Source organism: Microtus pennsylvanicus, chromosome 20, assembly GCF_037038515.1.
Source record: "Microtus pennsylvanicus isolate mMicPen1 chromosome 20, mMicPen1.hap1, whole genome shotgun sequence".
NCBI lineage: Eukaryota > Metazoa > Chordata > Mammalia > Rodentia > Cricetidae > Microtus > Microtus pennsylvanicus.
In genome coordinates, this window is record NC_134598.1 from 3,451,799 (window position 1) to 3,478,487 (window position 26,689).

General features: G+C 45.8%; 1 protein-coding gene across 3 annotated transcripts in view; it reads right to left on the minus strand.

Moving 5' to 3' along the window:
* Mdm1 (Mdm1 nuclear protein) overlaps positions 1–14,788 on the minus strand; it is a 28,714-nt gene extending 13,926 nt beyond the window's left edge. Inside the window, exons 1-8 of one of the 3 annotated variants that reach the window (XM_075954379.1) lie at positions 14,624–14,773; positions 13,627–13,741; positions 9,421–9,794; positions 8,262–8,396; positions 5,332–5,499; positions 4,137–4,231; positions 3,959–4,058; positions 3,692–3,787 (exon numbers count right to left, since the gene is read on the minus strand). In XM_075954379.1, the coding sequence (XP_075810494.1) occupies positions 3,692–3,787; positions 3,959–4,058; positions 4,137–4,231; positions 5,332–5,499; positions 8,262–8,396; positions 9,421–9,794; positions 13,627–13,741; positions 14,624–14,641 (1,101 nt within the window). In that variant the 5' untranslated portion in view covers positions 14,642–14,773. Of the gene's footprint in view, positions 1–3,691; positions 3,788–3,958; positions 4,059–4,136; positions 4,232–5,331; positions 5,500–8,261; positions 8,397–9,420; positions 9,795–13,626; positions 13,742–14,623 lie in introns of all 3 variants that reach the window. The other 2 variants (XM_075954380.1, XM_075954381.1) reach the window with 2 other exon arrangements.
* Between the last annotated feature and the right edge of the window lie 11,901 nt (positions 14,789–26,689).

Sequence of the window (26,689 nt, forward strand, 5' to 3'; positions counted from 1 at the left end):
CAATTTATTTTAGGTATGACTGTTAACAGTGTCATGTTTTAACCTTCAGGGGAAAAAAACTGATTACGCCTTTATCATCACTGCATCATTCTTTAGTAGTGTGTGCATGCGGGCATGCGTGTATGAGTGTATGCATCCGTGTGAGCGTGTGCATGTGCGTGTGTGTGTGTGAGGACAACTGACCTTAGGGATTCAGCTCTCTCTACCATGTGGAACCCCAGAACCAAACTCAGGCTGTCAGGTCAGGGCTGGCTGCAAGCCCTTCCCCTACTGAGCCTTCTCTCCAGCCCTAAAATTTGTTCACTTTCTACCATAAAGGTTGAGACTCTTGTACTGCTGCAGGACTTCATGCTAAAACTGCTTGCTTCACTTAAAGGCAAAAGAGAAAAGCAATCAATGAAATCTGTGATGCAAAAGCCATTGGGGAAACTCCCCACGGCTCCTCAGAAGACAGCTGGTAACGGGGAGAGCACTGCCCGTCTAGGGGAAGAGCCATCACAGAGATAAGGGACCACGCAACCCCAGCAGACCGCTCTTATGCAGGAGAACTTAAAAATATCTGAGGAAGAAACTAAAATCCTACTTGTCTTCACCACCAAAAATAAACTATGTATAATCAGTTCTACCAACTCCTATACTTCAAGGGGAATCAGCACCAGCAGTTTGTACACCAGCGGCAGAACTAGGTCGTCTGGTTTAAATGTGCTGAGCAACTCACAGGGCATTCCGAGCGAGCAGGAAACCCGCTACGAAGTGCCCATGTATCAGATGTAACACCCGCAAGCCTTATGATCACTCCCCTGTGTGCTCACGGTCTCTCTCCAGGAACCTGTGAACGTGCGGCAGGGAGGGGCCGTGCAGTGCCGAAGCAGGAACTCTGCAGCTGTCCAGAGTGTGGACTGGGCAGCAGAGGAAGAGAGTGGCCAGAGCCAAGAACTCTCAGAGTCAGTGGGCTCACAGTGACCAAGGACGCAGGCCTGCATCTACACGACCACCCTAACACTGGCACAGTCTGCGCCCTAATAAACAAGTGAGGTATACACTGAAGGGCGGATTCAATGGGGGCTCCAATCAGCACAGACCTGAGGGCTGAGCAGTCATGGAGGCTGCAGCCTATTCAGAAGGACGCCTAAGAAGGTGGATGAAGAGCCCTCTGCATACAGCGAACCCCTTTGGATACCAATTATTCAGAAGGATGGAGAGCAGACACTTATGGAAATCCGGTACAACCATTCAGTTCTATTTCACAAATCTTCATCTGCCATTCTTCCTAATAATGTCAGTGTCTGACATTTAAATGTCTAAATCCTAAACTCAGATGAAAGGCGAAGAGGCCAGCATCACTCACAGCATCTCTCACAGGTCTATGGACATGAGGGGGGCACTGAATGTGGACTCCAGAAATAACCCCTAAGACCAATGACCGGACCACTATAAAGAATAGGAATAAATTATTCCCAACTAAACAGTCTACATAGCAATGCTATTCAATGACAGGACATAAATACCTTAAGCAGTGGGCAGAGAGATGGCTCAGAAGTTAAGTCATTTGCTGCTCTTACATAGTACAGAATCCACATCAAGGGGCTTATAACCACTTAGAACTCCAGTTCCAGGGTATGCAATGCCCTCTTCTGGCCTAAACACACATACATACACACACACACACACACACACACACACACACACACACACCATCTAAACACTGTAAGTAGAATATTTTCATGACCAAACTATTTTTCCCAAATTGAACTAAGTCATTTAAAATTTACATGCAGAAAAATCAAATTCAGAAAAACTGAGAGAAAAGAACAACTTTTTTCTCAAAAATCTTGCCCCCAAATGAGGACCAATCTCATAGATGGTTCTTATATAGCATCTGCTGAATTACAGGAGCTCTCAAATGTGAATCTTTATCTAAAATCAAAGGCCTACGTGTCCTCAACAGTCAAATCAATAACTAGTCAAAAAGACTTCTTGCCAGCCAGCCATTGTGACAGATGCCTGTGCTGCCTACATGGGAGACACTGAGGCAGGAGGACTGCTGTGAATCCACGGTCATACTCTTTTCCAAAAACAAATTAACTTAAAACAGATTCATTATTAAAGAAAATATATAATGTTCTTTTAAGAATGGTATAAAACATCCATGCAATGGTAGCACCACACAGGTGTGGAACAGACAACCACATTCAAACCACACACACCAACACTCCATGAATAAGCATATGAGACTTAGGATAGAACACCCAGTAAAGCTGCAAAAATGGATTCCAAAAGAGCAGCATTTTGAAACTATAGAAGATTATGAGCCAGAAGCTGAGTTACTGTAAGGATTGCAGGCTGGAGTGGCGGCTCCGTGCCTAGAGTGCCTGCCGACACCGGTCAGTAAAGAGCTCCTGGGACACAACGGCAGCCAGTCTAGCCCATCAGTGAGCTCTGGCTTCCACAGCACAGCCGAGTATGCACAGTGCGTACACCACACATACATAGGATACACACCACAGCATGCCAGGAAGGAGGGAAATAAAGAATACTTGATAGTCAGGTACCACAAATAACAGTCCAGAAAAAAATCTAGCATTTTAGCAAAATACAGCCCAGTATTATAAATGTCTGGAACCTGGTTAATAAAAACTGATCACTGATTCCATAGAGAACTGTTATTCTGTTAGTTTTTTTGAAAAAAGAGGTTAATACAAACTTCACTCCTAATTTATATACCTATAACTTCCAGTAATACAACCCACAAAAGGTTACAGCATCAAGATATCATATTAGGTAAAACCAAGAAAAGAGACCTTAAATTACAACACAGCATTCTCCTCCATTGGGGCAATATAAGGAATTTCATTTGACTTCAACATCTCTACAGCCCTCTCAATCCACTGAACATTTAGAGTTGAGGACTAAATACCAACTTAAAGGAGCCACACAAGCCAGGAATCTTCCTAACACAAGACTTTCTCCTGGCCTCAGGCCCTGTCCACAAGCCCTCAGCAGCCACACTGCTCTGTGCTCCCCAATTTCTCCTGCCCTGCCCACTTTCCCAGATATTCTCTGTGCTAAGACAAGAGCTTGGGGTTTTCCACCCTGTCCTGCTTTGGATGCTCAGTTGTTCTATTTGATTTCAGCAGAGTGAACAGACAAACGGCCCAGATGAAATGGGAGCTGCCCGACTCTTCTGTCGCGTGTGGCCTGAACGAGGCTCCGGCAGACAATACTCAGAGTGGCTGCAATAGATCCAGAAACCTCCTGAAACAGAATGCTGAGGCAGGAATGGTGGGACGTTTATCTGGGAAGGGCAGCAGCTCAACGGGGCCAACAGCTGCCCCCAGCTGCCCCCGGAGGCTGATACACAATTGCAGCCATGGTCTTCAGCCCTGAGCTAAGCAAATGCATTTTCCATCCGATGCATCCTCTTTGGAAAGGTGGATGGGGAAGAATGTCTGTTATTATATAATCTAACCAAAAATGTTTTAATTTAGATTGTGTACATGGAAAAGGTCAAAAACTGTCAGGATGCAGTTTTAAGATACTAATTATTTAAACGTTCTGCTATTTGTCCTTGAAGCCCCAGCTCTCTGTACTGGGAAATAACTGTCCTTTCCTCTGGCCTATTTAGGTCCCCAGTTCCTCCCCTATGTCAGGGCACCCCACTTGAAACTGAATGAGCTCAGACTACACCTACCCTTTCCTTCGTGCAGCAATGGCACAAACTGTCAGCAGCTTTCTTATCACATACATCATTGATTGGACAATGACCTTCAGTTGAGAGACTGGAGGTCTGAATGTCATGAGAAACAAATCAACAATGTAAGTTGAACTGATTAAAACTATCAGGTAGTTAGTTGATGGTAAAAAATGACTTTGATAATAACTGACCACACTGTCAGTTACTACCTACAATTAAGAGGGTGGAATCTGGCATGCTGTTACTGTCGGTGCGTAGGCTCACCTGGTTTGGCACGTTCTCCTTCATGTGTGTCCAAGCTCCAGCTTTATATAAATACTGAGCTGGGCTCAGAAACTTGGCTCTATATTCAGAATTCACCTTGCTAAGAAAAACAGAACGGAAGTAAGTATTTCAGCGTGCTGACCACCCAAAACTGACTGTCGCCTTATCAAACACATACCCAAGCCTTTGGTGTCTCCACGAAGAAAGCTTCCTTTTAAGCTGGTCTGTGTCTTCTGATGCCATCTCTACTTCTAATTCTAAAGGCTCGTCTGCCTTGTTATATTGAAATGGAAATAATTTCAGCATTTATGCTTAGAGATGTCATACATTAAAGTAAAAACACCAGCTGTTATAAAGGTAGGCTTGCAAATCCAAATACATTTTTGCTTTTTTAGATGTTTTAGCTACTAAAGAAAACAAGAAAAGTCAACAAGTTTTGAAACCGATGAGTTTAGACCCCTGACTAGGGTTTTGTTGTTTTGTTTTTGTAATTTAAAGACTAACCAACGCCATCTAAATATTAAGCCAATGACGCTACTACATACTGAACAGAGATTTTGAATTAATCCTTAAATTTACATTCCAGTGTTATAGTTATTAAAGTTTTGCTAATTAAGTTACCACAGTGCTTAATAGAATAACTTTCCATCCCCAGGAATGTCATGAAAAGAAAGCATAAGTGTGCGTTGTGTGCACACGCATGCGTGTGCATGCACATGAATGATGAGTACATGTGAGTGAGCATTTGCGCCTATGCACACGTACACAGGTGTATACCTTTACTTTCAGTCACATACTTTCTATTTTTAAAAACCACAAAGTAGCAGGTAACATTACTACAGGAGACTGAAAACAATATTCTACATTTCATTTTCCTATAATCTGTAATGATTTTATTCTGATGCCACCCATAACTTAGAATACCTGTAAGTTCACACACAAACCCAGTGAATGTAAATTCACTGAAGTAAACGATATGAATTACTAACTATAATTTAGCATAATAAAAAGCTTGTCTTAAGATAGGTATGTGCTATGTTTAATGGGCACTACCCTGAAATACACCTTTCCATCCCTCCGGCTGCCCTGGAGCTCTCTGCAAGGCCACTCACGTGACATTAGACACGGAAGACTTACCTGGGGCACTGCTAAGTATGGCCATGCTCTATCAGTGTTAGTTACCTATGCATCTTTCTCCCAGCAGCCTAAGCGCTGCTGAGCCTTGCTGAGTCTGCAGCTGCATCTCAGCACACACACAGGACCTGGGTCTGTAAGCAGCCAATGAACATCTGGCATTTAACAAACAAATGAGTTAATGCTAGCAGCTGGCAGGGAATTCAGTGTAACAGAGACCGTGAGGAGCTGGCAGATACCTTCTTCTCTGGAGACAATGTCTTAGGGCCACTGTTCCCTTTCAAACCCTCCCTTAGCTTTGGTTCCTTCACTGAAGACAAACCCTTGAAATTCCGCCTGTATTCAGTCTCATGGACGACTGCGTTCCCTTTGAATTGTGGAACAATTTGGCTTTTATTACGGATAACCTTAAAACAGACAAAAAAAATAGTTCAGTTTTTGGTTAGTTATTAAAGTGACACAGAACTTAGGTGTTTAATTGCTCTTAAAAACTTATAAAAAGTTGAATTATTTATAATACACAAAAAGGCAAAATTGTATATGACTGCAATTTCATTTCACATGAGTCATTGGTAGCCAAAGGTCAAATTTCTATACTTATTACTATGTCCAAATAGTCAAATTACGATCAAAATATTACTTAAGCAAAAATAAACCACATTCCTTGTCTGATTTTCTCTTCCCAGAGTTCCCTGCTTCCTCCCACCAGTGAGATAATGAACTAAGTATATTTTCATAATAGAACAGACATGAGCTTTATTAAAGTAACTGTTGTCAGCTCTACAGATTATGTTTCTCCTTGTCAGAATTTCCCTTTTTACACTGGTGGGAATGCAAGCTGGTACAGCCCCTTTGGATGTCAGTGTGGTGATTTCTCAAAAAATTAGGAAACAACCTTCCTCAAGACCCAGCAATACCACTTTTGGGTATATATCCAAAGGATGCTCAATCATGCCACAAGGACATGTGCTCAACTATGTTCATAGCAGCTTTGTTTGTCATAGCCAGAACCTGGAAACAACCTAAATGTCCCTCGACCAAAAAATGAATAAGGAAAATACATTTACACAATGGAGTACTACACAGTGGTAAAAAAAAAAACCAAACAAACAAACAACATCTTGAAATTTGCAAGCAAATGGATGGAGCTAGAAAACATCATATTGAGTGAGGTAACCCAGACCCAGAAAGACAATTAACCTAGGTACTCACTCATAAGTGGTTTTTAGACATAAAGCAATGAAAACCAGCCTACGAACCACAATCCCAGAGATTCTGGACAACAATGAGGACCCTAAGAGAGACACACATGCATCTAATCTACATGGGAAGTAGAAAAAGGACAAGATCTCCTGAGTAAATTGGGACCATGGGGACCATGGGAGAAGGTTGAAGGGGAGGGAAGAGGCAGGGAAGAGAGCAGAGAAAATGTAGAGCTCAATAGAATCAATTAAAAGAAAAGAATCCCACTTTTACTGAAATAACATAAAATGGTGCCTGATTTGTTCAATCTGGGATTTTTTTCCCTTGCCCTTTGCATGCTTAGATTTAGCATTTTCATTAAGGCAAGAGAGAACATCCAACAGTTACTGTATTTCTCTTTTAAACATTTTCTTTCATCCATAATATTCAATATGGTTTCCATGCACCAGTATATTACCTCCAATGACAATGAAATCCCAGGAGGCCAGGTAGGACTCACACCACTACGGCTTTGCAACACTGAAGAGCACTTCTTTACGTAGACCCAATCCAAACACATCTCAGTACAACACAACCTCAGGGCTTTTCAGCCAAAACTATTCCAGCTCTCTTCAATATTAACATGACGACCTTATTAAGATGAGGCACCTGATTAAAAGCAGACAGCTCCTTTAGAGGAGCCCTGAAAGCTACCAGCGAGCTCCACCAGGCCTCAAAGCTTTGAACTTACAAAGAGCATTTGCTTCCCAAAGAAACCCTTTGAAAGCCTCGCTAATGAAAGCAATCGGATCGCTGATGAGACACCACTGGCGGTTTGTTCCACGTTGTCCTTCTGATCCTATGGAAAAACCATTTCTGCAAAATGCTTTCAGTGGCACGTAAAATTTGTGAAGAGATCTTGGATTTGAGTCAGCTCTAGCTATAGGTCAAAGGCTCTACGAAAACAAAACTCCATTTTCAAGTCACGGGTATTTTTTAGGAACACTTCCGATCTAAGAACACTTGAAAGCAAGCAAGAAGAAATGGTGGTCTTATTTATTAGGTCCTAAAAAGAGAACAAGACTTTGTGTTACACCTCACAGGATCCTAAAACCTATAACAAGTAAACAAGGCTGCCACGGTTTATATGGCCAGAGGTGTGCAGATGCCAGTGTAAAATCACAAAGGTTAAGCCACGCTGCATCTACCGCCCTCTCCGTGCTCGGGTACAGAGCGGGCAATGAGCACTGAAATCCAGGCAGAATGAATGGAGAGCGTGGAAGGGGGCACGGACTTATAAAGAAAAACACAAAGATCAGGGAAAAGATGAAGCTGCCATGTCAGGGGGCTGAAAGTGAGAAACATCAGTAACAATTCAGAGGCTAACAAACTCTCCAGAAGACAGCAGCAACTAACAGAATGTTTATTAGCAAGGTAATAAAATACTAAAATTGCACAAGAATATAATGAAATCTAAGAATCTAAATATAATGACAAACAAATAGAGCTAAGCTCGATTCCTGTCATCATTCAGCGGATTCAAGGGAACAATCACACCAAGGGCTACTGTCAATGAACTGTGCATTTGTTCACTACCCAAAACAGCTATCTTTCTTAAAAAATACATGTCATACAAAAACATTAGTCAAATAAACAACAGTTTAGAATATACCTAATTTAATGATTTAAAAGGTAAATGACCTAAAAAGCCCTTTTGGTGTGGGAACACTTGCCACCCCCGGCGTTCTCGCTGTTCTGCCTCCTGCTTAGCGGGTCAGGCCACAGCGACCATCAGTAGCACAGGCCTGAATATTATTATATAAATCATAAAGAAAGCAAGAGTCCAGCAAAACCCTCACTCTGTCTTTCAGAACCTAGACCCAGGCCTAGGTCAGTCCCAACTTTCTCCCAGCTCTTAGTTCCACATGAGCCTGCATTACTAAACCAGGCTAGCATGTTCAGAAACATATCACAGCTGCTCCACTACCTGACTGGCTGGAGACACAGGAGCAGTCTCTTTACGGGTCTTCCACACAAACTGCCTCTGGTATTCAGAATTTCTCAAGGCACTGTACGACGGAACAACAGCCAATCCAGCTTTCTTACGAAGACGCCTATCCAACTGTTGGGGAGAAGAAAACCCAGGCAAAGCTATTAAAAATCTGTTCCTTTTTAAAGTGTGCTATAAACCATGTAACATGAAATTCATCCCCTTAAGTTTTAAGTGTTCCTTACAGTATTGTCAACTATATGCACACAGTATAGCAAACTTTTAACTTCTAATCACATTTAACTGTCAAAATATTTAAAATTCCTTTCTTAATAATAGTGTCAAGGAGTATTATACATCTAAAACACAGCGTTGCTCAATTCCTTCCATCTAATCATTCACAACTCTAGTATCAAAAAAAAAAATCACAGCCCCTTGCCCTATCCCCAATTTCTGTGGCCACCCTTCCCTATGCCCACCAAGCTCACACATCACCTTCCACGGTCCCCCTACATCCTCTGGCTTTCTTAACAAGTCACAGAAGCTCCTCCAGCACTCCCAAACGGTTCCTGGGTTCCGATCAGTGGCTGAAGTAATAAATTCGGGCAAGAGCAACAGAACTGACCGTGGGAGGAGGTGAGGTTCCCACACACCCCTGCAGCCTCCACTTATGTGCCTGCTACAGGCCAGCTGTGACGTCAGAGCACTTGGAGAGCAGGCCAGAAGGCTCCTTCCTCTCCTTCCTGTCAACTGAGATGCTGTTTGTTCCCTTGCTGGTCACAGTAAGAAAGAGAAACGAGGGTAGGCAGAAGTCAGCTGAGCGCCCCAGCCAAAGAAACAGCCTGCTCCCCTTATGCCTCAATTTGACCTCATCCCTCAGGACTCTGGTGCCAGTCTCTCTGGAGAATAGAATCCAGAGGCAGCTGTTCATCTCGGGAAGGCAATGTCTTAGTACAACCAGTACATAGTACAAAATAGTGAGTATTAAGAATAAAGCCATTCTTAGTAACTTTCAGCACCCTGGTGCATCTAGGCCAGAGAAACAAGAAAATATCAAGAAAAAAAATTTCAAATACACAATGTAGTAGTAATAAATGATGATGAAACCAATAAAACCTGTCACACTTTTCTAAGGAAATATGATGGACATTCCTACCCTGGGATCTACACGCTCTGCAGGAGGTTTGGTAGAAGGTTCCAACTCTGCTTCTTTGGGATCCAGGACGTGGTTTCTTGTTACATCCTGGTGCTTTTCCACAGCATCTGAAGCCCCTTCAGCTCTGGAGTCTGCAGAATGAGATCGAGTTCTCTTGGGAACCCTGGAAGCCTCTAACGAGAGAGCTCTTTCTTGGTTAGCATCTTCCTTTGGCTCTGGCTCCTGTGGGTTTTGTGTTGGGAGGGTCTGGGGCTCAGGTGGGACAACCATAGCATCCTCTGTGATGGCTCCGTTCCACTCCAGGGATTTTGTAATCTGAGTGTCATGGTAAGGAACCCTCCTTTTTGAAATAAAACTTGGCTCTTTCGTGATCCCTACAAAACATAGCACATAAAAGTGGCTACTACCAAAGCTCACAGTTGGGAAGTGCTTTTAACCTGCAAGGAGAGAGACAGAGCTTAAAATTGAGAGAGAGCAAGATGGTACCTGCCACCAAGCTTGACAACCTGAGTTAAATCCCCAGGTAGAAAGGACAACCTACTCCCACAATCTCTCTCTCTCTCTCTCTCTCTCTCTCTCTCTCACACACACACACACACACACACACACACACACACACACACACACACAACAGAGTCCTCCAGATTACAGGACTTTAAAAAACTAACTAGGTAAAGTTTTCAACATCAAATATTTATTCTGCCTTAAAGTAGTATTAAAATTGAACACGGAGGTCACAGTGTCCGAAGTCTCCTGGCACAAGCCACGGGCATCACAAGGTGAGAGGCAGGCAGGTCAGGAATGCTGCCTCCGTTTCTGGTTACTTTCCTGTGCTACTTAGAACAATAAGCTCTGGTCTATGAGATCCAGAACTTTCACAAAGCTTCTCCTGTGCACAACAGACCAAGATGATCAGGATGAGATGTCACCACGCGAGATCCTGGTTCTCCTTTGCCTTGATTTCCTGAGAATTCAAGAGTGACCCTTTAACAAGAGCTAAGACACAGTTTCTCCACATCACTGTCCAGCAGGCACACAGACCAAACTGGACCTCAGCCTCTACTGAGGGAGGTGGAGTCTGCAGCACTGAGCTAATGCTCTAGTTCGGGCCGGGCCCTTGCTCCACCTAAGAAGAGAAAGACCAGAGCAGAAGGGAAGGGAAGGCGGCAGGAAAGCTGGCGTGAGGTAAACCCAACCTTCCCAAGCCTCTCTCTGAGCGGCTCTGCACTGAAGCAAGGGTCCCGTGCTCATGGGCTCCCTGGTCTTGATGATGTCACTGTACAGACACAAAGAAACATATGGAGGGAGTGGGGTGATCAGAAAGGGGCATTTTCTAGATCCCGAATTCTGCGTGTGCTCTTGCTTGATGTTGCTCTATCTGCCATCTGTTTCTATCCGCTGCAGCCTACCGTGGTCCCACTTTCGCTCTACAGGACACGGGAACACATCTCCAGCAGCCCGATGTGACCTATGGAACATATTCCAGTAACCCAGGGCTAGGGAGACAAAGGGACAAGAGAGCACAAGGCCCGCCCACTAAGGGACACTGTCTCACAGAAAAGCAAAGGCTAGAAACAACGAAGGAGCTGCAGCTGATTCCATGCTTTCCCGGACGCCCCACAGTTCAAGTGTGGAGATGACATGGGAAGCCACGCACGTTTGCACCTTAACCTTGAACCACAGCACACAGTTAGCTCTTCGCATAGGAAATCGCTCGATTTGGTAAGTCAATTCGCCAATGAGGGTGGCTTTGCAAATTATATTTTCTACGAACTGAACTGAGCTGAGCTGGCAGCTCTAAAGTACAGAAACATCCTTGGGGGCAATTGAAGAGCTTGGGAAAATTAAAGATCAATTTTATAATAGAAGGAAAGTTAACAAGATCTTTCTAACTTTGGGGGGACCAGTAGGGACCAATCCCAAGGTTAGGCATGAGCTCTGCCACTGAACTATACTCTGCTGCCCTCTAAATCTTTTTTTTTTTAATTCTTATTGGACGTACCTGAGTATTTTGCCTGTGTGTATGTATAGTGCATGCATAATTGGTGCCCTCAGGGGCAAGATAGTTGGGAGCTGCCACGCAGGTACCAGAGACTAAACCTAGGTCCTCTGCAGGGGCAGCGGTGCTCGAAACCTCAGAGCCATTTCTTCCAGACCCTCTAATTATTATAGGAAGTATGAAAATAAATCAAAACAAAAATGGAAGACCACTGCTTTAGACTTCTGCTGGAACAGAGGGGAGGGTTTTAGTGACAAGCAAAGAGGACCAGTCTCTCATCAGCTGCCCTCTGTCTTCCCAGCTCCAGCAAACAAACGCCCCTGGTTTGCACTGTATTGAGAGAACAGACCACAGTCCTAGGTAAGCCCATGGCTCCTTGGTGGCCTCCTACTTCCATTTCTGAGTACCCTGGAATCCTTGTGCAGTTCTTTGTGCTTACCTAAAATTCCTACGAGCCTCCCTCCCCTAAACCATTACTTCCTTCAAAATGTACCCCGCTCCGAGGCGGCTTCACTCACATGGTCTCTTCTCATCACTGGTCCCCTGAATACTGCTGATCGCAGCTAAAATGCTAAAAGGCAATGGATCAAGTTAACCAATTGTCCAGTGTCCAGTCAGACCCTCTGGCCTTCAGTGAAGACGGTTAGACTTGAAGACCGGTTTAGTTTGCATTCTTTTTTTTAATTTTTTTATTATTCTTTTATTTTAATTTTATTATTTATTATGGTGTTCTGCCTACATGTATTCCTGCTTGCCAGAAGAGGGTGCTAGATCTCATTACAGATGGTTGTGAGCCACCATGTGGTTGCTGGGAATTGAACTCAGGACCCCTGGAAGAGCTGCCAGTGCTCTCAACCTCTGAGCCATCTCTCCAGCCCTAGTTTGCATTCTCGATCTGACAAACCCTACAAAATACAGAACACAGGAGGAGAGAAGTTTTCCAGGGTACTGCCTGAGAACCAGGCTCTGAAGTCAGGCCCTGGACTAAGAATCTTTATGCTGCAAGGAGCCCTAAGGAGCTATCCACACTTCCTTCTGTTCTCCAAACCTAATTTAAACACATCCCCTATTTTACTGCCTTCAAGGCTTGGAGCCCTCACTGTAAGTCTTCCCCTGGCTTCAGATGCTCACATTTGAGGGCTTACCCGTCAGTCACTGTCACACCCCACCTATAGGACAATAAGTACTGATCTATGTACATAAAGCCCTCACCAAGCAATGCCTCCTTTGGCCCTACCCAGCAACCATGTGCAATGTGTCTTCCTAAGGCCCATTTGGCAAGGCTTGACTTGCTCAAAGTTATAGTTATTTGTATATTCAAATTCAGATTGATTCATCAATTTGAAAATGAGTTTTTGGGCTGACATTGCCTCCTCAGCATGAGAACCTGAGTTTGACCCCCAGGACCCATGTAAATAAAAACAGCCACATGTGGTGGCATGTTCTTACGTGAGCACTGGCAAGTGGAGACAGATGTGGACCCTTGGGGCTCACGGGCCCGTAAAGCTAATCTAATTGGTGAGCTCCAGGCCAATGAGAGACCCTGTCTCAAAATGAAGTGGGCGATCTTCCTGAGGAATGATACCCAGGATGGTCCTCTGGCCTCTGCGGGTATATGCACATACGTGGACCTGCACACATACAAGCATAATAAAAAGTATTCTAAGGAAGCCAAGAGTCCCAGAGCCCTGTGTTTCCACTGACAAACAGGAGATAAGAGGGCTGTGCTCAGAGATGTGGTACTCCAGGGCTCAATTCTCTCAGGTCTGGACTCATGAGCACTGGCCAAAACAGACAAGTGCAAGCCACGGCTCTGATGCTACCTGAACCTGGGTAAGCTGCTCTACCTACGCTTCTGCGCCTCAAAACTATGGGAGTCTTCCTCCCCATGCTCACCCCTCTCAATTTTCTGGCTCAAGTCCAAACACCCCCAGAAGTACCTTGAAAGGACGGCAAACCTCAAGTGTATTCCCTTCATCTCTACTCTCCAACCTGTTTGCTATTGTGCTATTTTATATACAACCTGAAATGCCTTACTGAGTTTCTTCTTTTCTGTACATAAAGGAGTTTGGGGTCACGGTAGAGCATCAATAAATATTTGCCAACTACATGAACGAGTCAGTCAAGACAAGTGAATCTTAATTGTTTTGTAAACAAAACCCAAGGTTTATTCAGGTTATTAACAGCTACTGGTTTGCTCCACTTACCTAACTGATCCGATCTAAGTCCGGCCCCTGAGTACTTCCGCCCCACTGAGGGGTTGTAGGACTCTGACAAATATGACTTCTTCCACAAAAAGTTTCTCTGGTATTCACTCAGCCCCTGCAATGCCAAGTGCGAAGTACAATTTGAGCACCGTGTAATGAACAGTGTTTTAAAAGCCAGCATCAAAAAAGGAAAAACAAAGAAAATCTCAACCTCCAAAGAGTGTTGAAGCGCCTAAGAATGATCATTAAACCCAGACAAGCTCCTTAATAATGGCTAATATTTACCCAGCCGTGGCTAAGTAGCCCTTTAATCCTCACAACCACCCTGAGGCAGATGGGAGCAGGAGTCTGCCACTCTGAGAGGCTGCCCTTAGCTGGTTCTCTAATCCCAAAGTGTGGGCTCATCATCCCTAGAGATGTATTCTAAATCCCCACCAAGTGCATAATATTATGGATTCCACCTAACCTTTTAATAAAAGACAACTGCAGAAAAACAAGTTTCCCCTCCCACTCCGCCGACAAGCCCTGAAGAATTAGTGAGGATTTCTGGAACACTATGGCCACCTGTTGCGTGGAAGGGTGCCAGACACAGACAGCTACCTGGAAATGTTAGCAACCCCTAGAACAAACGTACAACGAGGCACGCTGCATATCCACCCACGCTCTCCTCTCACTGAGGGCCCGTTTCCCAATTAGAAGGCACACACACTTTAAGGTTTGCTGGAAAGGGAGTGCTGAATGCAAACATCAGAGGGACCACGGGTGTCCTACACTGAAAGCAGCCTTTCGTCCCACTGTCAAGTGCCCTCCTTCCGTCTCCGCTCCTGGCGCCCCCCAGAATGACCCCATGAGGACCCCATAGAACTCTCCCACACCCGCACCTCCGCGCTGGACCACGGGTCGGAGCATCCTCGGCCCCTGCACAGACTCCAAGCCAGGAGCCTCCGTGAGGCCGAAGCGCGCACCCCGCCACCAGACGCCGAGCCCCCGAGCTCACCTTGAAGCGCACCGGCATGTCGCCCTGCGCTGCGGCGCCAGCCCTGCCGACAGTTAACGGGACCTAAAGCCACGAGGGGCGGGGCGACAACACCGGTTCCCTAGCAAGATCCCGGAGCCGGCGTCCCCGACGACGCGCCGGCGCACTCCTCGCCGCCCTCCCGCCCCCTGCTCGGGTTTGCTCGGCCCATTTGGGAGCCTGCAGACCAATGGCAGCCCTTACCGTCATTACGATTAGACCAACCAGCGCTCGCAAGGGCGCCGCCCCGCACTCCGGCCTGCTGCGGGGGAAGGAATGGCGGGCGGAGAACCAGCCAATGAGGATGCGGGAACTGCGGTGGGCGGGGCCCGCTGGAGCTGGGTCCCGGGGGAGGCTGCTGCACCAGTGCTGGCGCTGCTTGACGACCGGAGTGGGTGCCAGCCCTGTGCCGGCCGAATTCCGCCACCTCGCTGGTTCCAGGCGTCTGGCATCACAGATCTTGAACGCGCGCCTGGCGTTCCAGAATGCACGACAGAACCCACAGTTTCTTTTTCCTGAAAGGAAATTGTCCAGGAGGGCCTGGCTGAAAACCAGTTCCTAGCAACAGCCGCGTTACACTAGCTAGCCTCCGATCAAAAAGGATAGGTCCAAAACTGCACATGACGTAGGCAGATTCAGATAAATCTTACTAAGACCACGAAACCAGCACTGCGGTCTTTCGATGGTGTTCTCCCAAGGGGGGGGGGGGGGGAGATTCGTATCAGGCCTTAAGGGGAGGGCATTATGTTTGTGAATCGCAACTACTAGTCCTTCAGCCTTGTTTTTTCTCTCATCCATTTTTAAAAATAAAATTCTATCTATACGCTGAACATAGCGGACAATGAGGACTACTGAGATCTCAAGAACAATGGCAATGGGTTTTTGATCCTACTGCACGTACTGGCTTTGTGGGAGCCTAGGCAGTTTGGATGCTCACCTTACTAGACCTGGATGGAGGTGGGTGGTCCTTGGACTTCCCACAGTGCAGGAAACCCTGATTGCTCTTCAGGCTGACGAGGGAGGGGGACTTGATCGAGAGAGGGGGAGGGAAATGGGAGGCGGTGGCGGGGAAGAGACAGAAATCTTTAATAAATAAATAAACGGGAAAAAAAAAGAATGAAAAAAAAATCTATCTATAGACCAGGCTGGTTTCAAACTCACAGAGATCCTCCTGCCTTTGCCTTGGGGGCGCTGTAATTAAAGGTGTGATAGGGTGAACTCTGAGTACGGGGATGGCCTGGTCGGTCTATGTTTCCAGTACGGCCAAGGCTACACAGAGAAACCCTGAATATGAATGAATGAATGAATGAATGAATGAATGAATGAATGAATGTCCTTCTGACTTAAATAGGTTATTTTACCTATCATCCTAAATATTCTTAAAATTGCTCACTCTAAAAGTCAAGAAAGAAATTGTTCGGGCATGCCAGGGAAAGATACACATAGATTTATTTAATAATAGTATAATGTGTCCCAGGTTCACTTCCCAAATAGGAAGCATGAATAAAAAGTTTGAAGCAGAGAAGTCATTCCCTGGGATTGGAATAATTAGAAAAGAATGGGGGGGGGGAGCATTTCAGACTTGCCCTTGAAAACTGCAAGGAAACCAGATGATCAAGGCAGAAGTCTGGCTAGAAGGCTGCCGGGGTTCTTCCAGGAATAAGGAATGTACCTGTTATTTCTGTCATTTGTTGACTGAAAGAACAAACAAAAAACAAAAAACACCTCTTTTAAATGTTGGGGTGATCACATGAACCCTTCATCCTCTCCTTTAAGTATTTTCTGTGGACTTGCCTTTCTGATCCCTCATTGATGTCTTCGTTCATCTTCATCATCCCTGAGACACTTAAAAATTCATTTGAAAAAGCCACCTGCTGTACAAAACAAAGGGCATATTAAATAAGTCCCCGAGCAGCCACGCATCCAGGAGGCCTTTCATTAATGTTAATTGGTGATGACAAACCTCAGCTGTGTGAATTAAGAACGGCATGAGTGAGGCCCAGTGGAACTTGAAACAAAACGCCCCTGCAGGAAAGCGCCCAGACTACAGGGTAGGGAAGACCCCATTCTGCTTGCACACAAAGCTTTGTCACCACACAATGCCAGGCGGAAGTCAGCACGCAGAACTGAAAGAACACGGCCTGTCTGCTTGAACAAGGACAATGAGGATCCTGCTAAAGCTCTGCCAGGCAGGGAACCAAAGGCAGGAAAACCAAAGGGCCAATGGGAAAAATGACTTGAGGCCAAGTCTGCTAGAGGTGTATTACAAGGACTCAAGAAGAATTTTTTTTTATTGTACTACCGTTAAGCAAAAATCAATGCCCCCGAAATGAATCAAAGATATAGAATAGAAGAAGTGTGGATTCTGCGAATGAATTGTGCAATCTGTGTGACCAACTCTTGCCATCTTTGCCACTACAAAAAAACACAAGAGTGGGATGGCTTCCAAAATTCCACGCATGTTTTTCAGGACTCAACAGGCACTGCCTCACAGGGACTTAGAGCTGTACACAGTACACCCAGCAGCATGGCCTCTCCAATAGCCGCACGTCTATAGAAGCACTACACTCTTACTGCCAGCTACAACTACATTAGCTGGGTACTAAGTCTCCACGAGACAAAGCTCCTGTTTAAGCTGTTCAGTCTGGCTATGGATAGACGACCCCTCTTTTCTTTCTTTCCCCCTAGTAAGAGAATGGTGAAGCATCTTAAACAGCTGTTGCTTTGTTTTGATCCTTCTTATTTCCAAAGGTCTCAGAATGAAGTTGATGGGAGAAGAGGCAGTTCCTCTTAAAACAGATTTTATGTTATGCTTCTCTCTTCCCTTAGGAGCCTCTCACAACCGCTCGCAATGGATGGGACCAGCGTACCATACCTGCTTCCCGCATCCCCGTGTGACTCTCTGTTTCTCCTACAAGCAGAGTTACTATAACCCCAGATGAGAACAATTTGACAATCCTTTTTGGTGAATCAGTTCCTCTTCTTGTTACTGATACTAAAAGATAGGTATGATGGTTACTTTGTTTACTCTACTGGGTGGGAACCACCTCGGAAGGGCACCTGTATCTCTGAAAGTATTTCCAGAGAAAGGGCAGCAAGCAGGATCCCATAGCTGGAATGTCAGGAAAGCAGGGAGGAGTCGGAAGACGAGGGTACGGTCATCAGCATTCATTTCTCTTTGCTTCCTGCATGTGGACAAAATGTGAGCAGCTGCCTCGTGTTTCCACCGCCACGTCTTCCCGCCATGATAGACTACATCCCTTACTAAACTGTGCATCCCTTGTTAAATCCTTCCTCCTTTAAGTTGCTTCTGTCGACAACAAAGAGGTGTGGGCAGTAGAGAGTGGACAGCTTACAGCCCTGAGAAGAGTAACGCATACGGTAAGGCACGGTCTAACCGTCCTTCAAAGAGAACAAGTTAAATATGCCGTGGTTCATCCAAGGCCAGAGAAAGAGCAGGCTTTTCAGCGGCCACACAAGAGACCGGTGCCCTGCCACAGCTGCTGCAGCAACCCCGAGCGTGTTGGGCCTTCTGGTGTTGAATCCTGTATCTGTTAGTGTCCAGCCAGGAAAACAGAAAGCACCGAGGCATTTCTGCAAAGAGACATTCCCAGTCTTTTGTTTCTTTCTTACTGAGAACCTTTTTTCTTTAAAGCAGGGTTTCTCTGTAGCTTTGGAGCCTGTCCTGGAACTAGCCCTTGTAGACCAGGCTGGCCTCGAACTCACAGAGATCCACCTGCCTCTGCCTCTGCCTCCTGAGTGCTGGAATTAAAGGCACGTGCCACCACTTGTCCGGCCAAGAACTTTTAAAGCAGAAAGAAGAAACAGAGAATAGTAGCTCTGGAAAGCAGCTCATACCCTGGGGCTGGGAGCACAAAGGAAGAAGAGAACAGAGGTTTACAGGAGAAGCCTCTGGACTGCCCAGGCCTCTGAGAAAGTGTCACTGCCCAGGTGGTGCCAGTGCTCTAAGGGGAACACCATGAGGCAAGGCCAAAGGAGGCAAAAGAAAATGGGGAAACTGGAGCCTGCGGTGGACTGCCACCATGGGGCATGAGGTCACTTGTACTCAACCCTTCAATAAAAATAAACAGGATAATTTGGTCCCCCAAGTAGAATAGGAAATGTCCCTCTAAATAACCATTTGTTTCATTAAGAAAAAAATAATTAAAAAACTGTTTACTTCGGGTGTTGTCTTTAGAAAGAGGAAGAATTATTAGTTTTCTCTCATTCGTACTACACATATGTTTAAATACAAAATAATACAGGCCATGATGACAATATTACAACTGGTTTTTTTTTTCCATCAACAAGGATTTTAGGACTCTTTTTAAATTTTATGCCAGTTCTAGCGGAATGCTGGCCTTGTGGTTTGCAGGGTCTGAAGTGAGATAACAGGAACTGACAGGTGACTAGCGTGTACACACACACACACACACACACACACACACACACACACACACATCATGTAACCCTTAAAGAGAAAGACATTTCCGTGAGTTAGCATTCAAGACTCTCCAAGATAAAAGGAAAAGCCGGGTATGCATATGATCTGCCAATAGTTGGGACACAGGAAGATCATAAGAAGAGAAGCTGTGTCATCTGCTATGGTACAGGGACATTCACAGGGTGACTCTAATCCCATCCGCAGCACTAGAGAGAAGTATTTTTGTTCAACCCACTTACAAGGATATGCAAATTATTTTTATGGGGGGAGTAGCACATGTGTGCTGTGGCGTGTGCGTAGAGGTCAGAGGGCGGCTTTTGGAGGCAACACTAATAGTTGACTTTGGGACTGTTTTCCTTATATAAATTAACTCCTTCAACAGGCCCTCTCTAGGGTCATCTAATTTGCATATACTACACATAATTTCTATACAGTAACAAAAAATCCTTTGAAAGCAGCTTTAATGGTCCTTGAAATGACTTGTCTGCCTTTCAGCTAAACGCAGGAGCCAAGGGCCTTACAATGCCCTTCCTCTCGTGGGAGCGGCAGAAATGCTAGGGAATTTGCATTTGCGTCTAAATATATTTGCTTTATTTAACAAAACAAAATTCTACACAAGTAAAATACCACAAGGCTAGGGGCGGGAAACGGTGCCAGGTGGATGGGTAAGACACAGCCCTGCTGTCAAACCGATGCACAAAGAATGCAGGGAGTAAAATGAAACGCGGCAGGGGCTGCCTGTGAGCTCCTGGATTTGCTAGGGATGCTTTTAAATCTACTGCCAGAAAGTTCCATCTAGAGGAGACTATAGAGTAGGCAGGACAAAGAAGCTGCTTTTAAATGCCACCCCCAGAGCCACCTGATCCAGGGCCTTTCACTCTGCCTTTGTTCTGCCCTGAGTGGCGAGTCAGGGCCAGACCTTCCTGGGGAAGAAGATGTAACTAACATTTGCTCCCCAAAATGAAATTGCTGTCTGTGTCTCCGTATCCCATCCCCCTTCCTTGCTACTTCAGAAACCAGTGAAGCCAGTTTAGAAACCCATTGACAGAGCGAGCAGCCTCCTGTGCTTGCAGACATGCAACCTTTCCTTAAACACCTTAAGAAGTGACTGGCGCTCTAGGCGTTCCCGCTCCCCATTCTTCAGCCCTGCGATATTTTTGGATTTCCTCAGTAAAATTTGAGTTCCACATCTCCCGAAAAGAAACAGCTCTGACTCATGCCCTCCTCAGCATTTTTTTGTAGGTATTAACTGAGTTTTCACCTTTCTCAGACCAATGAACTTCTGAACGTTTTACTGGGAAAGAAACTGGATGATCGAGTCAGCTCTCTCCGCTCTCCGTCTGGAGGCAAAGTAGCTGACACTTGACAGTAATGTTAGTCAGAACTGAATAAACGCCTCTATGATTAGGATTTACTAATTTGTCCTCTGGATTTTAACTGTACGGTGCCTTTGTTGACAGGGTGTGTGTGGCTTTTGTACCAGTGGGACAACTTTGGGGGACTTTTGTTGGAACTCCAGGCTCTCTTGACAAGCACTTTTCCCTCTTGGTGAGTCTGAGGGACTCCTTACCTTACAAGGCCAAGGCCAAGAAAAGTAGTTCTTAGTAGGGCAGAAACCACCATGAGTAGACATAATAAAATAAAAACGTGCCTCGGGTGAACAGACAGGGAACAAAACTTGGGGGTGCAAATTTCTTTTATTTAGCACCTACATTGTTGATGATTTTCTCCCTAATCACTCATTGTCTTAAGTCACTGTCCCATTGCTAACTGTAGATTTGGAAGCATTCATTCTCTGACACATAAAATCAATTTGTGTGTATGTATGTATGCTTGTGTGTGTGCATATGCACAATGTTTTTATTAATTATTCGAGAATTTTATACAACGCACTTTGAGCATATCCACCACTTGAATCTCACTCCTCTCCCCAACTTCTCCCAGATCCTCTCCCACCTCCTCATCCCCTCTTTTGGTTTCCCCACATACTTGTGGGTCTAGGGCCCAGATGCCATTTATTCTGTTAGTCTGTTTTTAACGGTTTATTATTTTTATTTTAGAGGTGTGAATGTTTTGGTAACTTGTACGTCTGTGCACCATGTGCACGCAGTGCTGAGGAGGACAGAAGAGGGCGCTGGGTCCTCTAAAAGCAGAGTTACAGGCGGCTGCTAGTTACCATGTAGGTGCTGGGAAGCAAACCCACTCCCCCTGTGAGTCGTGAACACACTTAGCCACTGAGCCACCCCTCCAGCGTCAAGAGGTTCTCTCTTAAGGCATTATCACAGGGTGCGATCCACCAATCCCCTTAATGTCTATCCTTAGGCTAACATTAACTTTGAAATATTTCTTTGTCACATAGTTCATGTGTATTCACTTAGTGGCTGTGGCTCAAGGCCAGCTTGCTTCCTTGCTCTGTCTGAGACCGTATCTCTCCCTATTGGTAATGCTCCAGTAAGTGTCAGTAAGTGATCAAGAATTTTTCAGGACATAATAGCAGTTTTTTCTCCTTTGTTTTCTCATGGTTGGTGATCCTAACAGATTTATGAGTTAGTGAGTTCAGGAAATCTCAGTTCTGTGTTGCTCAGCCTCCAGTCTCTCAATATGAAGTCAATGGTGCGGGACAGTACAGACAGGAAAATGCCCAGCTGTAAAACACTGCACCTATAAAGTCAAAGAAATTTTTTCAGTATCATTAAGCACCGGCTATGGAATAAGTTTTAGAAGGCGTGTTCATCTTAGCTAACGGTAGAAGCTGCAAACAGTGAAAATGACAAAGTCCAAATCCGTTACACCTGCAGTATCTGGGAAACTAAACCTCCCTTTGACCTTTGACCTTAGACAATGGTGCTGCAGATTCGCAGGTATAACTCAACAGCCTGCTAATCAGAAGGGCTCACACTGAGTAATGAAGAGAAGCAGAACTAGGGCCTCTGATGGTGTAAGCCATATCAGCAGTGACCATGGGGTGGCGCTGGAGCAGGCAACCATGGTGAGGCTAGGGCTTGTAGCAATGGCTTCTCAGTTAGCTTTCTGGTTCTACTATATCCCAAGTGCAGCTCTCATGAGTGTTCTGTGATGTGGTCCTTCAGTTCTCCTAATGATTCTTTCCACCGAACGATTGTTTCTTCTCTCGAGTCCCTCTCAAAACTCCACGAAAAGATGGTAAGTTAATAAATCAAGCGCAAAGTAGGAAAGTCAAAGCGATTGGAAGCTGAGCCACTGGAGAAGCAGAGGCATCAGTCAGAGCTGGAGAGCAGGGTCTGCTGTGGACCGGGTTCTCAGAGAAGCAGATGGTAAGCTGAATGCTGACCACCTTGGGATCAACCCTGTGGAAGGGAGGGCAAAAGAGGAGAAAAGGGGGAGACAAAAGCAAGCTACAAACTAGGCCTGATCCCAGCCTCAGCCAGGCAGAGGAAGGACCCTGAACTAAGGCGGCTTGACAGACTTTTCCTTGGGAAACTTTGGGCAAGGTGTCTCCCCTCTCTTAGGAGGAGGTCATCCTTCACAGGGGCGGACAGCAGTGAATCCTCCCAGAAGTACTACAGCACACCCTTCACAGGGGCGGACAGCAGGGAATCCTCCCGGAAGTACTACAGCACACCCTTCACAGGGGCGGACAGCAGGGAATCCTCCGGGAAGTACTACAGCACACCCTTCCTTGAAGTAGGACATGGACAGTGTGTCATCCCCTGTGTATCCCGGTGGAGCAGCCAGTATTCTTAACAAGTAACACCTATTTGAAGCCATAGACCAGTGGTCCTCAACCTTCCTGATGCTGAGATCCTTCAATACAGTTCTTCATGTTGTGGTGATCCCCTCAATCCTAAAATTATTTTCATTGCTACTTCACAACTGCAATTTTGCTACTGCTATGAATTATAACCTAACTATGTGATATACAGGATATCTGATATGTGACCCCTGCAAAAGGGTCCTTCAACCCCAAAGGGGTCATGATCCATGGGCTGAGAATCACTGCCATTAACCAAAATTAAAAACCTTTGCTTCTGTTGAGAACTAATCTCAATGCCGTCTGCGTCCACCACATGCGGGAGTGGAGGATTCTTACCAGCACTGGTTGCTTTTGCTCTTGTACAGAAACGTCAATCAAGTGTTGCCTAGTCCTGATTCCCAGGCCCAGCAGGACTGAGAAAGAGTCCCTGTCCTTGCCTCTGTTCCCTTAGCTTGAGGTCAAGCCCCAGGGACCAAGCACTAGCTCTAAATCCCATTTTTTCCCTTCCCTGGATTTACCCTGTGGCTCTTTCCTGCTCCTAGATCTGGAACAGCTAGTCCACAGCCTGGCACTTCCAGAGAATCGAGAGATGTTGGCACCATTCAAACTACGAATGGCAGATCCATGGAAAAGCAGGGTGTTCTGTTTATGGTTTCCACAGGCAAAAGGAGGGTGGGAACTGAGGGTTTAAAATCCAAAGCGAACAACTGGAAAAGGAATTGGATTGGAAGAGCTATCCCATAGGGGTGAACAAAAACACAGTACAAAGAAAAATTGCTGATATTAGTGAACCAAGAAAAATAGTATGGGTTCTCTAAAGTTAATTCCACTGGCAGTAATTTATAAAGCAGACACTACCACTTTCACCTAGTGAGCACACAGCTCGATAACCAATCACTGTACATATAAAATGTATGTTCAATTCACTGGGCTGCGCTCCAGGAGTCCTGCTGAAGAGAGCGGGGTGGACCATGATGGGGAAACCCACAGAGACAGCTGGCTCAAGCTCGTGGGAGCTCACCAACTCTAGACTGACAGTTGAGGAGCCTGTATGGGACTGAACTAGGCCCTCTGCTTGTGGGTGACAGTTGTGTAGCTTGGTCTGTGTGTTGGGCCCCTGGAAGTGAAACCAGGATCTGTTCTTGGCTCTTCGGAGCCCATTTCCTATGCTGGGGTGCTTTGTTCAACCTTGATGCAGGAGGGAGGGACTTGGCCTACCTCAGCTTACTGTGCCAGGCTTTGCTGAATCTCCATGAGAGGCCCTGCCCTTTCTGAGGAGTGGATGGGGGTGGTAGAAAGGAGGTGGAGGGAGGAAATGGGATGAGAGGGGGGAGAGAAACTGTGGTTGATATGTAAGATAAATTTAAATTTTTAATAAAATAAAAATAAGAAAATAAACTAGAGTTGAACCTCACAATTTGATGTTAGCATCAAATTTATTCTGACGAATTGCTTGTATGCTTATTGCTATTTGTGAAGCAATTGCCCCATGTCTTGAGACAGTTGGTGCTGTATCAGAATTGGGGAAGGGGACATAGGAATTATGGCTTCATACAGAAATGCAAGCTTACATAGGCATGTGGGAGATATTTTAGGAGGAAAAGTCCAGAAGGTGACAATGGAAGACAAGAGAAAAGGCCATGGGAGACTTCAGCCTGAAGCCCCGACCATGGATGGAGAAACCAGCTCATGGGTGGTCAGAGAACCCTGCCCTCGCTATTCAGTGAGAAAACAGGAAGGGCTATGAGCTCCTAGGCCCTTGGAAACTCTAACTGATGAGCCTCGGAAACTAGTGTCCCAAGAACAGCATCTCCCTTTACTTCTGCCTTCCAAATCTTGCACAAGTCACAGACTCCAAATTGAAATAACAAACTCAAATCCAGAATCAAATGTAAAAGGGATTCTGGGGAAGGTAGTTCCAGCCTCAGACAGGACAAAAACTGGAGGCACTGAGCCACCCTGCACACAGACCATTGTGCTTAGAAGATAGGCATTCCCAGTAACCTTCTCTCTTTTTTCTTTTCTGACAGAAAAAAGTCTCATATATTAAATAACTTGCCCCAAATTATTACATACTAGTTGTTACAGCACTGAACCTCTAACCCAAACCTGTCTGATGCTCAGGATCACGCCTGGAACAACTCTTCAAAACTGATACAAATTCTGATTGCAGGTCATATTTCTTTTGACATTGTGACCATGTTTCTGTGAGCACTAGAGACATTCGTTCTGACTTTTCCATGGCACTCTAAGAGAACACAGCTCTCAGGCTGAGATGACACAGTAGGCGTGTGCTAGCTAGGCCTAGCTCGGACATGTCTGCTTCCCTCCATACCAAGTGAATTAGCAGAAAGAGCCAGTATCATCAGATCCCCCACCTTCCTCTGGCAGGAGAAAAACAGCATCCACAGTTCTCAGTACACTAGGTTTGCCAGGGCTGTACCCTACACGGCACTTCTTCAGCCTCCGCACTTCCCGTTACCACAGCTGGATGTGAGGTACCTCCAGGGACCCTTAGGAAAGCCTGAGCTGTGGCCTTGGACTTTAGAAACAGAGTAGTACCATCTAGTTCTGCAGGAAGGCAGACCAGCAAGGCTTACTGAAGGCAACAGAGAGGGGGTGTGTTAGGAACTCTTTACCCCCGCAAAAGAGCGAAATTGTGTTTCTGTGTGTGCCAAACTGGACAGTGGGAGAGGGCCTGGACTCGCACCTGAGCCCGGCTAATAGTACTGCAGGATCGGGAACTATGACCCAGGGTGCATTGCCAGCAGTCCAGACATGAGAGCAGGTGCTATCCTGAGGTACAGCCCCGCCCACCGCTGCTGCAGTCAGAGGTCCTCCATGGGCGGACCTCCAAAGCATCCCTCCAGGGACAAGGTCTGCAACTGTGCACACGCTGGAGGAGCCACAAAAGGTCTCCTTTTCAGTAACCCCTCTGGCTCGAGTCTAGGCCTGGAAATGCATCTTACCAGCTCCTTAAATACTGTAGGGGAGGGGCACTGTACAGGACACAAGCTAGAGTCATCAGAGGAAATGCTCCCAAGGGATCCAACTGTGAGGCACTTGTTCTTTCAGTGATCAGTGCGAGAGAGCCCAGCCCATGGTGGCTGGTACCATCCTGGGCTGACGGTCCTGGGTTCTATGAGAAAGCAGGCTGAGCAAGCCAGTAAGCAGCACCCCTCCATGGCCACTGTACCAGCTCCTGGCTCTGGGATCCTGACCTGCTTGAGTTCCTGTCCTGACCTCCTTCAGTGATGACCAGCAATGAAGTAAGGTAAGGCAAATAAACCCTTTCCTCCCCAGCTTGCCTTTCGGTCATGGTGCTTCTTCGCAGCCATAGAAACCCTAATTTAGGTGAGGCCCATTACTGAATGTGGAAGCTGGCATCTGGAACCCAGCTTCGTAAGCCGTGGACACCTGACTGAAGGTGGAAATCATGACAATTTTGAGAACAAATAAAAGATTTGGGGACAAGCAACGATCAAAGAATGGTGGCCCTAAGGTGTTTCCGGAGGGGCTGGCCCAACTGTGCCGGATGACTTCACTGTGCCCTCCGTTCCGAATGCACGGCATGTGCGCTTTGCCACACTGTGTGTGTTGGTGCCTGAGAAGCCTTGGCTCAGGGTCAGCGCTATTCTATGTTATGAACGGCAGTTTCTGCTCTCGTGTGAACATAATAGTTTGACGACAGAACACAAACTTTGATTAGCCTGCCTACTTTCCTCCACATATGAGGGTCTTTGGATGGAATTGTGTCACAGTGTTGGATTTTAAATTTTTCCAGTTTCGGTTACTGATTTGAATTTCATTTGTTTTAAAGTTAGGTAAATTTTAGCTTGGAATTAGGACAGAATTTCCAACCCTTTTGAAG